We start from the raw sequence: 14,220 nt of genomic DNA, 5'->3' as shown, positions 1-14,220 counted from the left end.
TACAAATACTATGACTCACCTTTTATTGCTTTTTTTTTTTTTTTTTTTGTACCAGGAATTGAACCCAGGGGTGCTCTACCACTAAGCCACATCTCCACATCTATTTTATTTAGAGACAGGGTCTCACTGAGTTGCTTAGCACTTTGCTGTTACTGAGGCTGGCTTTGAACTCCTGCCTCAGCTACCTGAGCCATTGGAGTTACAGGCTACCTTGCCTGGCCAGCAAAGGCCATTTTAAGCCATTTCTAAGCTATTAGAAAATCAGAAAGGGTTACTATTTCCTGTTTTGAATGATGAAGTGTATGTGTTTTTAGATTAAAACATTAATTAGAATGTTTAACACTATTAATTAGCATTGATATATATATATATATATATATTTTTTTTTTTTTACAAAATACTTTTTATATACCCAGTAATCCTGGGAGATGACTCAGGTATTTTTAGTATTTCACATTTGAGAGTGTTGCAACTTGAAAAGTGTTCATGATTTATCCAGTGGCCTGGTTGTCGGGGGCTGCTGCTCCTTATATTATTTACTTATGTCCATACTACTGTTACGTCCATATCAATGTTATACACAGACATACCCAATGTATGGATTGTGTTTAGGCTAAATCCACCTTACTTTACTGTATCTTAAATGACTTTTTGTGCAAATCTCATACCATCAAAGATTGGTGGTATCCTAAAAGGTAATGCAGTGATACAATAAGGCTATTATTTTATCATAGCTGATTTCTTCTGAAGCAATCCCTGAAATCTGAACTTCTTCATTCCTGTGATTGGTGTGTGCTTAAGGACAGATAACCTTGCTTGAAATTTATATATCTGGGAGAGATTTCTGTTTCAAGTAATGTAGGAAAGCATTTGGCATTTTAAAGATATTACCTAATATTTTGCAAGTTTTTTCAAAATCATTTTAGTGGTAAAAATCCTACAAATTTAGTTTGTAAACTGCATCTGCAGAGAAGTAGAATCAACAGTTCTAATTCTGGGTAAACTTTTGTTATGGTCATAATTTATATTGTGATTTCACAAGTGTTTGATTAGATCACTGCTATGAAATAGAAGCTGGATACAAATATTTGCTCAGGTATGTGGGTAGACTTGGTACTGTTTCCTTAACAAATCACTGATTTGTTACACAATAATTGTCCCTTAAAGTCATTTTGAAATGACTAACTCTCCTGAGCTGTAAAATGTGAATTAAGGATCCCACAATAATAACTCTGCCATGGCATGAAGCAGCAGCAGACAGCCCTAGATGTTATTCAAGGTACTGTTTAGTTTTCATTCTTGAACTTGTATTTTCTAGTTTGTGCCACTTTTAAAAATAGCTTCTTATTTATTTATAGACAGAAGGGTTATTTAAAAATATTTTTAAATTGTTTTTTATTGTACCCAAGTAATTTCTTAAGACCATTAGATACCACACCAGTCACCACATCCTTCACACTACACACCTGCTTTATATCTGACTCAAATTAGGAGTTATAATATCTAAATCAGAAATTATTGGGAGGATGAGCCTAATGACCTGACTTCTGGGACTCAAAATTTGTCACCAAGCAGAGCCACACATAATTTTTACATATCTAGGTCCTAGGTTCAGGAAGGTATAAATGAGTTGGGGGGAGAGTGCCAGTTATAACCTCAGAAATAAGAACCTTTGACAAAAATTGGAGTTGGAACTTTTATGAGGCCAAAATAACTGCCCACTTAAGTTCTCTCTGCCAGGGGCTTATAGTTTATCTTTGAAGGAAAGAGGACAGAGAGCAAAAGGGGAAAGATGGGGTTTTGCAAATGGAAGGGTATTGCTTATTCAACACACTTTGCAGGGAGGCAATAGCCAGTAGAGAGGGAGAAATTATGAAAGGGTAATTGATGGAATGAGGTACCTGAGGATTTGGTGGGCATGAGCCAAAGTATAAAGTTAATTCCACAGGAGAAACTACTGGGAGCAAGGCACCAGAAACTCAGTGGTGAATGGTGTATCAGGAGATGATACATGGGGAAATTTCAGGGAGTAAATTTAATGACCTGGGGAAATTTCAGGGAGTAAATTTCAAGGTCTGTATCTGTCTAAAACTTTGAATACTGTACTTTTCAAAGTTAATTTTTTAAAGAACTATGTTATAATAATTTTGGGAAAAGGATTGACAGCAATACATGCCACATGCTGGTGAAGACACTCATTTTCTCTATAACTTTGATGTGTTGAATTTTTTCAAAAAATTTAAAGCAAATGGAAACATTTTTTCTATAAGTTTAAGAATATCGGGGCTGGGGATGTGGCTCAAGTGGTAGCGCGCTCACCTGGCATGCGAGCGGCCCGGGTTCGATCCTCAGCACCACATACAAAGATGTTGTGTCTGCCGAAAAACTAAAAAAATAAATATTAAAAGAATTCTCTCTCTCTCTCTCTCTCTCTCTCTCTCTCTCTCTCTCTCTCAAAAAAAATAAGAATATCAAATATATAGTATTGGTCTAATGATGCTTCAACCAAATAGAGAAAACTTTTTGGTTTTGGTTTTTTTTTTTTCTTTCTTTCTTTCTTTCAGAAGTCTGCAAAGAGAAGATCATGAATCCCAAATTTTTCCTTGACATGTTAACCTATACTTGCCCACATTAGACATTTTGACATTTTAAGTTTAAAAAGAAGTGTTGTGATTGTAATTTATTACGACGAATCCAATTTGTAAGAGGTAAATATGCAGGAGAATTAATACTCTAAAAATTATATATATAATAATTCTCATTTAATATTTCATGAAGAAAACAATAGCATTTATATTCATAGAACCTCAGAAAAAATGTAGAACACAAGGAAGAACAAATAACCACACTGTTCATTATTCACTCAGCAAACTTGATCCCAATAAGATGGAGAGTGAGGCAAAGAAAAAAGGAAGGTGAAAGCCAGATTCACACAGAAGGGAGGAAAACAAAGGTATAGCTCTAAAACTCTGTTGGGCTTTATAAAACACATCACCCACAAAAGAAAAGGCCATATATAGTATTTCTATAAAGGCTAAACTTTTTTTTCTGGAAGAAAAAAAGAACACTGTACCTAGCAACTTATTGCAGAGAAAATCATACCTTAAAAAAATATTTGTTGGCTTTCTTAAGTGAGAAGGGAAGCAGAATACACACCAAATACAAATCCAATGTTTCCCAAGATTGTTTTTATTATTGAACAACCCAGATCAAAGGCAGAGGTATTTTAAAACTCACATTTGTACTCAAAAGTTTTTTCATGAGATATATGTTCATTTTTAATAAAATAAAGAATATCATGAAAATACAACATTTATGAAGAAAAATTAGTAGAACAACAGTTATTTAAATAGATGCATGTGGTTAGGGGAATTTTTTATTTTTGTTTCTACTAATAGAATAGAGCAAGGATCAACAAACTTTCTCTGAAGGGCCAGATGGTAAATATTTGGGACTTTGCCAGTTGTAGAAAGTATCTATCACTAAGCTGCTTCCATTGCAGGAAACCACACTGTAAGTAGATGGTCTGCTTTATTCCATGTTTTCATGGCAAAACACCTTTCCTCTTGCAATGCCCCTCCAGTGCCCTATAGTGAGAAAACATCATCCTTACTATAATGCAAAATGCCTGAAGGAATTTCATGGTTATCTCAGAAGGTTCTGAGGCTTCGATCTGGAGCCCAGAGGTAATAAATTCATGACTGGCACATAGGAATATATGAACATAAGAACAAATCAGAGTTCTTTACCTCCACTCTTATAACCTTCTTATAAACCTCTTACCACAGATTCCTCAGCAAAAACAAACTGAATATTTTTTTAAATGAGAATAACATTTTCATCTTGGCTTGATGGAGGTTTTATATATAAACACACACACATATACATACATATGTATACATATATATGTATATATGTATGTATATATATATAAAAGCTAATATAGACATACTAGCTAATACACACACACATATATATATATATATATATATATATATATATATATAATATTTTTTAAGTTTGTGTGTGTGTGTGGTTCTGGGAATCAATTCCAGGACCTCACACTTGCTAGAGGAGTGCTCCACCACTAAGCTAACCCCCAGCCATTTTTATTTCATTTTGAAATAGAGTCTAAGTTGCCCAGGCTGGCTTTGAACTTGTGATCTTCCTGTCTCAGCATCCTGAGCAGCTGGGATTACAGGTATGTACCACCAGACTGGGCAAACGGAATGTTTTTTAAGTTCCTTGTAGGGGCTTAGATACTGCTAGCTTATATCTACTAGCTAATAATACAAACTCTTTTTGTGTCACTTTTCCTCTCAAAAAGTCTCAAGAGAACCCCAGTTGACTGGCAGGCTCCATGTTACAAGTTTGTTCAACAGAAGGAAAAAAGAAAGAAAACACTAAGAACTAGGAAGTAAAAAAATAATAATAATGCTCAAATGAATGATGACAGAGCCAATGGTACTCAGCAAATTAATCTACTCTTCTACATTTTCCAGACTTCCCTGCAGTTAGATTAAGTCTGCCTGGGCCAGTCAATGGGCTGAAGCAAAGAGGAGCTAATGTGATTTCTATTGTCTCCATTCCCTATAACTGGAAAAGACGAGACGTAGTTTTGTATGGCTGGTGAGTGGTGCACAGGAAGAAGGCAGAACAGGCTGGAAACTAAACATGTATTCATTGCTTAAGGACTGCTCGTGAAAGCTTCAGGAACACAGGGATTCCATCTGTCCTGTTTGTTCTTGTGACAACACACTGTACACCAAGGTTTTGTAAGGAGCTAACTTTTCATGCTATGAAAGGTCTAGCAACATTCTTCTCCCATGGCAGGGGGTACCAACTCACATTTTATTCAGACAACTTAGAAGTCAGCCCCTCTAAATCCCCTCTTCACACTTTTCCACCCCTCTCTAAGGTCCCAAGAGGCTAAATTATAGTGATTACATCATTGGACTTTCTTGTCATCTGTCTTCCATTTGGGCCGTGGGAGGGGAGGTGGAATGTAAGAAGGAAGGGAAAGTGAGGTCATGGTCATGGTACTTATACACAAATTTAAATATATATAATTATATAAGTATATACAAATGAAAATATAAGATATGATTGATTACTAGGAATAAATGGAATATAATGTTAAAGAAGCCAGAAAAATCTTATCCTCTATGAAAGCATACATAAAAAAATAAATTCAAGATAGAATGTTCCTTGATGAACATGAAAACTGGGGGTGTTGTTAGAAGATTTAGATATTTAAAGTATGTAAATGTGGTACTAAAATACTCAGACAGTTGCAGGGTGCTTGGACACTGCCAACATTTGCTTTGAGATGTCTTGGTCTACTTCCACTGCTGAGAAATTCCTTTTCTGGGTATCACATTATTTCTTTAGCTACTGAGAAAGGAAAAGCAGCCCATGACAGATAGCAGCTGGCCTGGACTATCATCCAGACCTTGGTGTTGCTAAGAGCTGGCTCAGCATAGCTCACTTTGATGTTCTACAGAACATAAACAGTTTCATAAAATATCAACACCAGAAAAGCCCACTAAGTGACCTTGAAAAATCAAAACAAAAACAAGACCACTCTATAAACATGTCTGAACATAAAAAAGGTAAGAATTATTCAAACCACAATCGATAAATACACTAATGCTGTGCTGTATTAGCATATTTATCAATTATAGCTTAGCGTCACTTCATTCCACACAGTACAGCTTTCCCTACACCCTATTTCCTGACAACTGGCAATCCTGAGCAAAGTCCCCAAATCAACCAACCCAAATCCAAATCCTAGAATAATCCTAATATTCTCTTACTCAAAGATCCCATATTTCTCTACAATGTGTGTTCTCCCTTGGGCAAAGAGCAATAAACACAATTTGTACAGCTACAGGTGTGTTCCCAGTAATCTTTGATTGAAGGACATCGACAAAACCTCAGGTTCAGCTAATGTGCTTCTTATCTGGACCAGGACTTAACTCAAATAAGTGTATTCACATAAGACTGCTTACAATTTTATCTGCATGAGGTGCACCTGCTCATGGCTGGAAGGTGAGTTCATTATATATTGGCTAAAGCGCCTCAGTATTGTTTTGTTTCCCTCTGAAAGAATATCTCTTGGATTTATTTTTTCCAGTACTGGGGATTGAACCCATGTTCTCATGCATGTTAGGCAAATGCTCTACCACTTAGCTACAGCCCCCAGCCCAGATTTTTTTTTTAATTATCTAATTAGATTTGTATTCTTTGTAAAATCACTTTTAGTCTTATATTCCCTATTTCTACAGCTAATATTTAGCGATGTCTATAAAAAGGAACATTTTTAGGGAGAAAGATTGATATAGGTTTAATAAATCCATTTGTGATCTATATTCAAGGGCTAAGAAGTTCAGAAGGGCTCCAGACCTTGGGATAAATTCTGCTTGGGGCCCCATTTCCAAATCTGATTCAAAACAAAAACAAACACAAACAAACAAACAAAAGACTTCTTCCTGAGCCCTGTCTTTCTGTCCCTGAGAACTGGTCTATTTAGTTTTGTCTTTGACTACCTGGCCCCATAATTGATGCTGACTGCCTTAATCCAGCTCTGGGGGTTAGAAGTTATGCATCTTTGCAGAACACTGCATTTGTCTCACTCATCACAATAAAACTACGTCTCTTCCAAGCCAATGCATTTCCTTTGTGCTTTCTCACTATGGTGCTGATTTGTACACTTACCTAATAGATTCAACTTGATGAGGGATATTGTGGAATTGTAGTGACTGCTTGGGAAAAAGAAGAACAGTTCGTTTGAGAAGGACTTTGAAACAGAAACTGAATCAACTCCCCATGAACAGATTTGTTTTGTTTTGCTTGTTTAAAAAAAAGGTAATTTTGCTGAGTGTAAGGTTCATCCTGGCTTTGAATCTATACTTTGAGGTTAAGCAGTGCTGGCTTTTTAAATTACACAGCTTGATAAGAGTATCAAGGATACAAATTACTTTCCAAATGTGCTATAATTCTCTTTCATATATGTATATATAAAAATCTGATTTTCCACAACTAAACTTTCTTTCCTCTCCTGATATAGAGAACTTTGCAGTGATAATTTCATATCTGCCTGAGGCTGGTTGTGTTTCTTATTCTTCTTTGTGTGTTGTTCCTCTTGTTCTCCATTTCCCTCTCTCAGGAAGCTCATCATTTACCTGATTTTAGAAAACAATGGTTTGTCAGCATCAAATTTTTCATGTTCTCAACATTCTAAAATGCCTACATTGTTTTTTATGAATTAGTAAGTTACCAACTTTTAAAACTCCCTTAAAATGAAAACATATGTAAAAATTATATTCAACTGAATGATAATAAAGGATATCAAAGATGTTCTTACCAATATTCTTCTTGACTATTTTTAGTGCTGAGTGTTGAAATCAGGGCCTTGCACATGCTAAGCAAGAGTTATACCATTGAGCTACACCCTCAATTTCTCTTCTTGACTTTTTAAAAAGACATTTTTCACATTTCACTGTTGCCATGGATCCTTCATATTTCTGTATGTAATATAAAAATGTAAAGGGCAAAAATTCATCTCTATTCCAGTTCAATTAGTAAAGTGAGGCAGCTCATTTGTCAGCATGTTCCATGTGTGGAAAACTAGTAACTTTTAAAAGACTATTTTCTAATTATATGAGAAAGTGTAAGCACTAGGAGGTGGCATGGAGTACAGGAATCCAAATTATGAAAAAACAGCTCTATCTCTTGACATTTTCTGATCTGGTTGTCAGCCATGTATTCTCCCCTTCCTTCCTCTGCCAATCCACTAAATCTTTTAGACCCCCCAACCCCCTGTTGGCTGTGGCTATTTTCCATACATTCATTTATACATTTGTACATTCCTCCTGGATGATTTATCTACTCTAGCCATTTTTAGTCAATCCTATTCTTAGATTCAAATTCAAGTACAGATGCCAGGGCTGTAGTAGTAGTAGAGCTCAGTAGTAGAACACTTGCCTACCATGTACAAAGCTCTGGGTTTAAACCCCAGCAACATGCTCACACACAAGACAACTACAAGTTTTGTCTTTTGACCCCTGTAGCTTTGTGCACAGCCACTTCTCAGATTAATTTACACCTAGATCTAGTTCAGATGCCACTCTCCCCACCTGCTAGTGTTGCTACTAGGCTAACACAGGCACCTGTTCCCTGTTCCAGTAACACCCTAGTATCTCCCTTTCTAGTATCTCATTCTTTTTGAGCATGTGTTTCTACAACAGTAAATTTCTTGAAAGATGGCTACCAATCATAGATGTAACACATTAATGTTGCTCAGTTTACATTTTTAATCTGAGTAGATGCACTTTATAAGCCATTAACTCTTTGTCTTCAGGGAAAAAATAAATTCAGGTTCACAAGCTTTAACCATTTCTTACTCTTTTCTGTTATAAACTGTGGATGTTCTGTAATTAGTACAACAGACACTAAAAATGTTTCATAGTTTGCTATCAAAAAAGTCACAGGATTGTTAAATGTCTATTTAACTGTTTCCAGAGATTCCATAAATACTGCTACTCATTTCAAATCGTTTCATATGTAAATAAGAATAGCTAGTATGCATTTGGCACATTTCTATATGGCAAATTTAGTGTCCTCATTCACATCTCACCAAATCTTTCCCAAATCCCCTTGAAGTGAACTATTATTATGTCCATTTTATAGATAAAAGTAAGGTTTAAAGAGATTGAGTAATGTTTCCAAAGTTGGATAACTAGTAAAGGACAGAGGAGATCTGAACCTATGTCTCATTCTAAAGAGCTTGAGTTCTTAAACACCATGGTATTCGACTTTTCCACCACTGCAAGGGGCTTTGGGAAGAATTTGCATTCAGTGTGCCAGTCATCACCAACTATGGGATGAACTAGACCTTTAGATTCTGGGCAGACAAAAACTAAACTGGCCAGTTCTAAGGGACATAAAGTCAAGACTGGCTCTACAGGAAAAACAAAGACTAAACAAATCTCGGCCAAGTCACAACCTGCCACACTGAGTGGTTTGCCTCTGCAGGAAAGAGTATGTGTGCAAATAAAACTATGCATTGTATATCTATTAAAAACCTGAATCCATTCTCATCAGTTTATATCCTAAGTCTTCTTCCATATAGTCTCATGCTTGAAAAATTATTGCCTTTTAAAATAACTTCAAGAACTATGGTTTGTTCATCAAGTTACACAGGCTGAATTGACTTTGCAAGAAAGTATGACTTTTTAACTGCTAGTAAATTGTTCAATTAAAGAAACTCTCAAAAATAGAAATGTTGAGGAGTTAGTTGAATTTTGAGGCTGGAAAAGTGTTTAAGAGGATCCTAAGAATCTCTGAAAGCTGGGTGGAGATGAGGGCAGTTACTATTTTGTATTTTAATCTTGCTTTTTGGGTAACGGGGTTAGGCAGATTGCTATGAATCATCACAGGCAAAGGCAGAGTGGTTTTTTTCTTATAAATGTCTTGATGGCCTTTATCCTTATTTCTTCATAATTTGGTAAAGATCTCTAAGATGCCTCATATCAAATCTTGAGGAAATTCAACTCGAATGTCAAAAAAACTGATATACATTTACAAATAATTGATATTATTTATATATATTATATAATTGCTCTCCAATATCCATAGGTGTTTACTTTCAGGACCCCCTTTGAATACCCAAGTCTGCAGATCTTCCAAGTCCCTTTAACATATTCACATCCTCCTGTATAATTTAAAGCATTTAAGATTACTTATAGTACTCAATACAGTGTAGTTGTTACATTGTTTAGGGAATGTTGACAAGAAAAAAAGTCTTTATGTTCAGTAGATTTTTTTTTCTAAATATTTTCTATCCTCATTTGACTGAATCAATAGATGTGGAAACCCATCCATGAATAGAGGGTTGATTGTGCATGTGTATATGTGTGTGTGTGTGTGTGTGTGTGTGTGTGTGTAAAATTACATAATTTTTTTTGCTTCACTGCCCCCAAGTGGTATCACCGAGAATTAATTCTGACAATTCAGTTTGTGCTGTTTTTTTTTTTTTTTTTTAATACTAGTAGCATGCTTATCTATAACTTATTCTGTAAGTGGAAACCCACCCTTTATAGGAAATGGTACTTCTTTCAATTTAAGTAACTAATATATAGCACATAGTAAGTAGACAGTCTTGATCCTCAAAACAGGTATCATGACTATTTTACATATGAGGAAATCCTTTGAAAAGAAGGTAAGGAGTAAAGTCAACAGCTGGAAATCCTGGAACAACTCATGGTGCCATTGGAATCTATTTCTCAGGTAAAATGTACATGTGACATCTTTGTACAACTCAAAGATGACCACAGGGGAAAAGTAATTCCAATATCCACTCAACAAACAGCAAAAGACACAAGTACTAACCAAAGCTCATCTATAATATTATTTATTTGTTTCTTATCTTGTCCTTAGTACTAAGGGGGGTGGGGAGGAAGGGAGTTCCAAGAGAGTATAAGTCTGGTTGACCTCATTGATAGCTATACCCTCATCACTTAGTACACAGAATGGCACAGATGTTCAATAAGTATTGGGGATGAAATAGTCCAGGAGGGAAAATGGGCAAGTCACTGCTATCCCATTTCTTACCACCCACCCTCCCCCCAGGACTACTTCAACTCTCCCAGAAAAGATGAATCTATAAATGTGAAATCTAAGGTGGGATCTTTTTTGTGAGTCCTGTGGGCCAGTATGAAGCTTGCTCAGAAGGATGAAATGGAAGGGTCAACCCAAGAGCAGAAGAGAATTACTAATGTTGAACTTTTAAGTGTTGAGTCTCAGCCTGCAATGTGTTTTTTCCCTGTATTTAAATCCTGTGGCCTTACTTTTCCTTGCTTATTTATTAAAGTAATGCTAAGCCAGTAAGAATCACAATTCCTACAGGGTTACTGGAATGGGGTCATTACTTCATGGAGAACAGGAATTTTAAGTAAGTTATTTGTTGAGTAAGTGTAATCCTTAAAAGCAAGGGTTTTGTTTTGTTTTGTAATTGAGCAAAGTCAAGTCATTTCCCAAAGAGCATAACATGGAGACAAGACCACTAGGAAGCCAACATTTGAGAAAATAATTTTAAAAGCTTATAAGCATTTCTAAATCCAGATTAAAGATTCCACTGTTATGCAACGTGTCAGGAAAACACTACCACCCTCATGACTCATACTTCTGTATTACACAAATTACTGAATGTTTCCTTCATTTTAAAGAAATGAGAACATAAGGGTGCTAGGTTGTGATATTTGACATCCAGAACATGAAAAACATAGCTATTAAGAAAGAATCTTAAATTGATACCGTGTCACCAGGTCCACACTTCAAAGGGAAGTTACTCCATCTTTTGAAAATTATGTCCAGAAACAACTTCCTAACCGAAACCAGCTCAGCCCCATGATTCTCCTTATAGCTTAGTCTTGATCGCTTACAAATGGCTGAAGCCTTGGAAACGGGAAGTAAAATGCCAGAGTAGGCCGCACCGCACCTAGTCCGCCTCTCCTTTGCCTTAATGCAAGTAGGGGAGATCCCAACCCTGCCATCTCCAGACCACTGGAACCCTCTTGGTTACCCTCATCCTCCCTCAACGCCTCAAGGGGGATCTATCTGCGGATCAGAGCGTTCGGAGGGGCTCAAGCGGACTGACCAGTACCTGCTCCAGAGGTTTCCGGTCGCGCCCCCACCCCTACCCCGGTCATCCGGTAGGTCCCCGACACAGCTCTCTCGACTACTGGATTTTCACCGACTTTATTGGCTCCCGACTCCGGCGGGCTCCTCACTGCCCCTCTCCCCGCTAGATCGTACTGGCCCTCCATGACATTCAGCACAATCAAAAACACTGCGGGACCGCTTTGGAAAGAGCCTCTGCTGGGGAAGTCAGCTTTCCCGTGGTGGCGTCAGGGTCACTTGCTCTTCACCTTCTGGCTCTCGGTCTTCTTGGGCAGCAACACAGCCTGGATGTTGGGCAGGACGCCGCCCTGAGCGATGGTCACTTTCCCCAGCAGCTTGTTTAGTTCCTCGTCGTTGCGGATGGCCAGCTGCAGGTGGCGAGGGATTATCCTAGTCTTCTTATTGTCACGCGCTGCGTTGCCAGCCAACTCCAGGATCTCGGCCGTCAGGTACTCCAACACCGCCGCCAGGTACACGGGCGCCCCAGCGCCTACTCGCTCCGCGTAGTTACCTTTGCGCAGTAGTCTATGCACCCGGCCCACCGGGAACTGCAGGCCCGCGCGGGAGGAGCGGGATTTGGCTTTTGCCCGCACTTTCCCACCCTGCTTTCCACGACCGGACATGTTCCCTTCTCGCCTGAAACTCCAGTGAGAGAAATCACACCAGCAGGATCGGTATGGGAATGCAGCCTACCACACCGAACTGCATCTAGAAACTCTCGGTGGCCACTAGGCAACGCCTTCCTATTGGGCGCCCCGGCTCTGCTGGCCAATGACAGACGGAGTCCGCGCCCAACTAGAGCGCTAGCAAAGGAAACGCCTGCGCCGACTTCCTCCAATCAGAAGCGCAAACTTCTAGTCCTTATTTACATAGCCGCTCTTACTAATACCCCAGGGCCTGAAAGCACCGCTGCAGCGGGCCTGAATGTGCTCAGTGGATGCTGAGTTTTCAACGTTCACGCTTGCTCCCAGGAAGAGAAACCCTTAATAAATAAGATAACTTAGGCTGGGGATATAGTTTAGTTAGTAGAGTGCTTGCCTCGCATGCACAAGGCCCTGGGTTCAATCCCCAGCACCTAAATAACACGATTGGAAACAAAAAGAATCCGAAAGATGTCAAGTTCCTGTGTTCTCTAGGTGGAATTTCTCGTGTAATAATTCAGCATTTTAAGTTGTCATCTGACTCCAAAGCCCGTGCTTGTGATAACACTGCTCCTGCAGCGAAATCACAGACTCTAGCCGAATTCTGCCTGCCCAGTACGGGGTAGGTTGCTTCTTCCTTTATACCAGCACCTTGCTTCCTTTTACCCAACAGTCTGGGGAGCTGGCTCCAAAAGAGGCTTTGTTAGTAGTTGGACATATGAACCTTCGTAATTAAACCAGTGGACACTGGTCTTCCCTCAAAGTTCTGCCGCCCACAGGCAGCCAGTCTTACCCTTCTGAGGCTCTGAAACTAAGAGTGATAGACAAGACAGAAGTGCTTTCTGTACTGGTGGGATAGGAAAAGAGCTACTGGATTTCATGCGAGAGATGCAAGCACAGTTCGGTTGCTGAGGCTTAAAATCTTGGCCTTGGCTTGCTTTCTGTAGGTCCCAACACCTGGGCTCACGTCTTGATGAACTCCGGTCAGGCGACAATAACTTACTCTTATCTACCCAATCTCACACAATAACATTTGAAACAACGTAAGGGTGGGTTTTTGTTTTCATTACAAATTACTTTCTACTAATTATTAAGGTACTTTTATTTACCTTAACATTTGTTACATTTTACAATTACATGGCTATGTAATATTAAACACTTGTATATTAAAATAAAATTTATGTGAATTTTAGCATTCATGTAAAAGTGAAACAAATGTGACTATTCATTGTCCTTCTAAAGATTTTTATTTCGTTGAAATAATGTTTACGTGTATTTATGTATATGTACCTTACTGGCAAACACAATGTTTTTGAAACTGAGAAGTATATTGTTAAGGTTGAGGCGGTCATCCTGCACCAGACTGCCACCTCCAAATCCTGGTTTTACCACTTATCTTTCATAGTTATTTAAGCTCTATACCCATCTCATAGTGTTTTGAAGTTTAAATACATCAGTGAGCATCCAATAACTGTGTGCTAAATTAAAACACATACACATCTGATGCAGATTCAACAAGATGTTCCTGGAATGCATTCTGTAAACTAGCATAAATTTTTGCCTGTATCATGGGAAATTTTTAACAAAATTTTAAAAAATTACTGTGGCATTCCTTTTATTTTGTTAGACCAGGACACAAGAAAAGACCACTGACTCCAATTAAAATCAAATTAAAGCAAGCTTATTATTTCGACCTGCGGGGCTGCCTTTCCCTCCCCAAACGGCGGGAACAAGACAGCAGCCCCACCTTTCCTACAGCCCAGCTTTATAGCCCAGAAAGTTACACAAAAGGGGGGTTACAGATAACAGAACTCTGACAAGCATCACACTAATGGTAGTTTACATTTTTTTTTTCTGGCCCCAACATCAGAATTTATGAAGACCATTAGAGCCTCAG

General features: G+C 38.1%; 1 protein-coding gene across 1 annotated transcript; it reads right to left on the bottom strand.

Annotated features, from left to right (window-relative positions):
* Positions 1–11,744: 11,744 nt before the first annotated feature.
* On the bottom strand, positions 11,745–12,400 carry H2AJ (H2A.J histone). Its single transcript, XM_081309837.1, is given in 2 exon segments — positions 11,745–11,939; positions 11,942–12,400. Coding segments are annotated over 2 exon segments (414 nt in total). The 5' UTR covers positions 12,306–12,400; the 3' UTR covers positions 11,745–11,889.
* Between the last annotated feature and the right edge of the window lie 1,820 nt (positions 12,401–14,220).

The sequence above is a fragment of the Spermophilus citellus genome, assembly GCF_964194105.1.
Source record: "Spermophilus citellus genome assembly, chromosome: 10".
In the NCBI taxonomy this organism is placed as follows: domain Eukaryota; kingdom Metazoa; phylum Chordata; class Mammalia; order Rodentia; family Sciuridae; genus Spermophilus; species Spermophilus citellus.
Note: the sequence above shows the minus strand (reverse complement) of the source record. Positions and strands in the feature narration are given on the sequence as shown.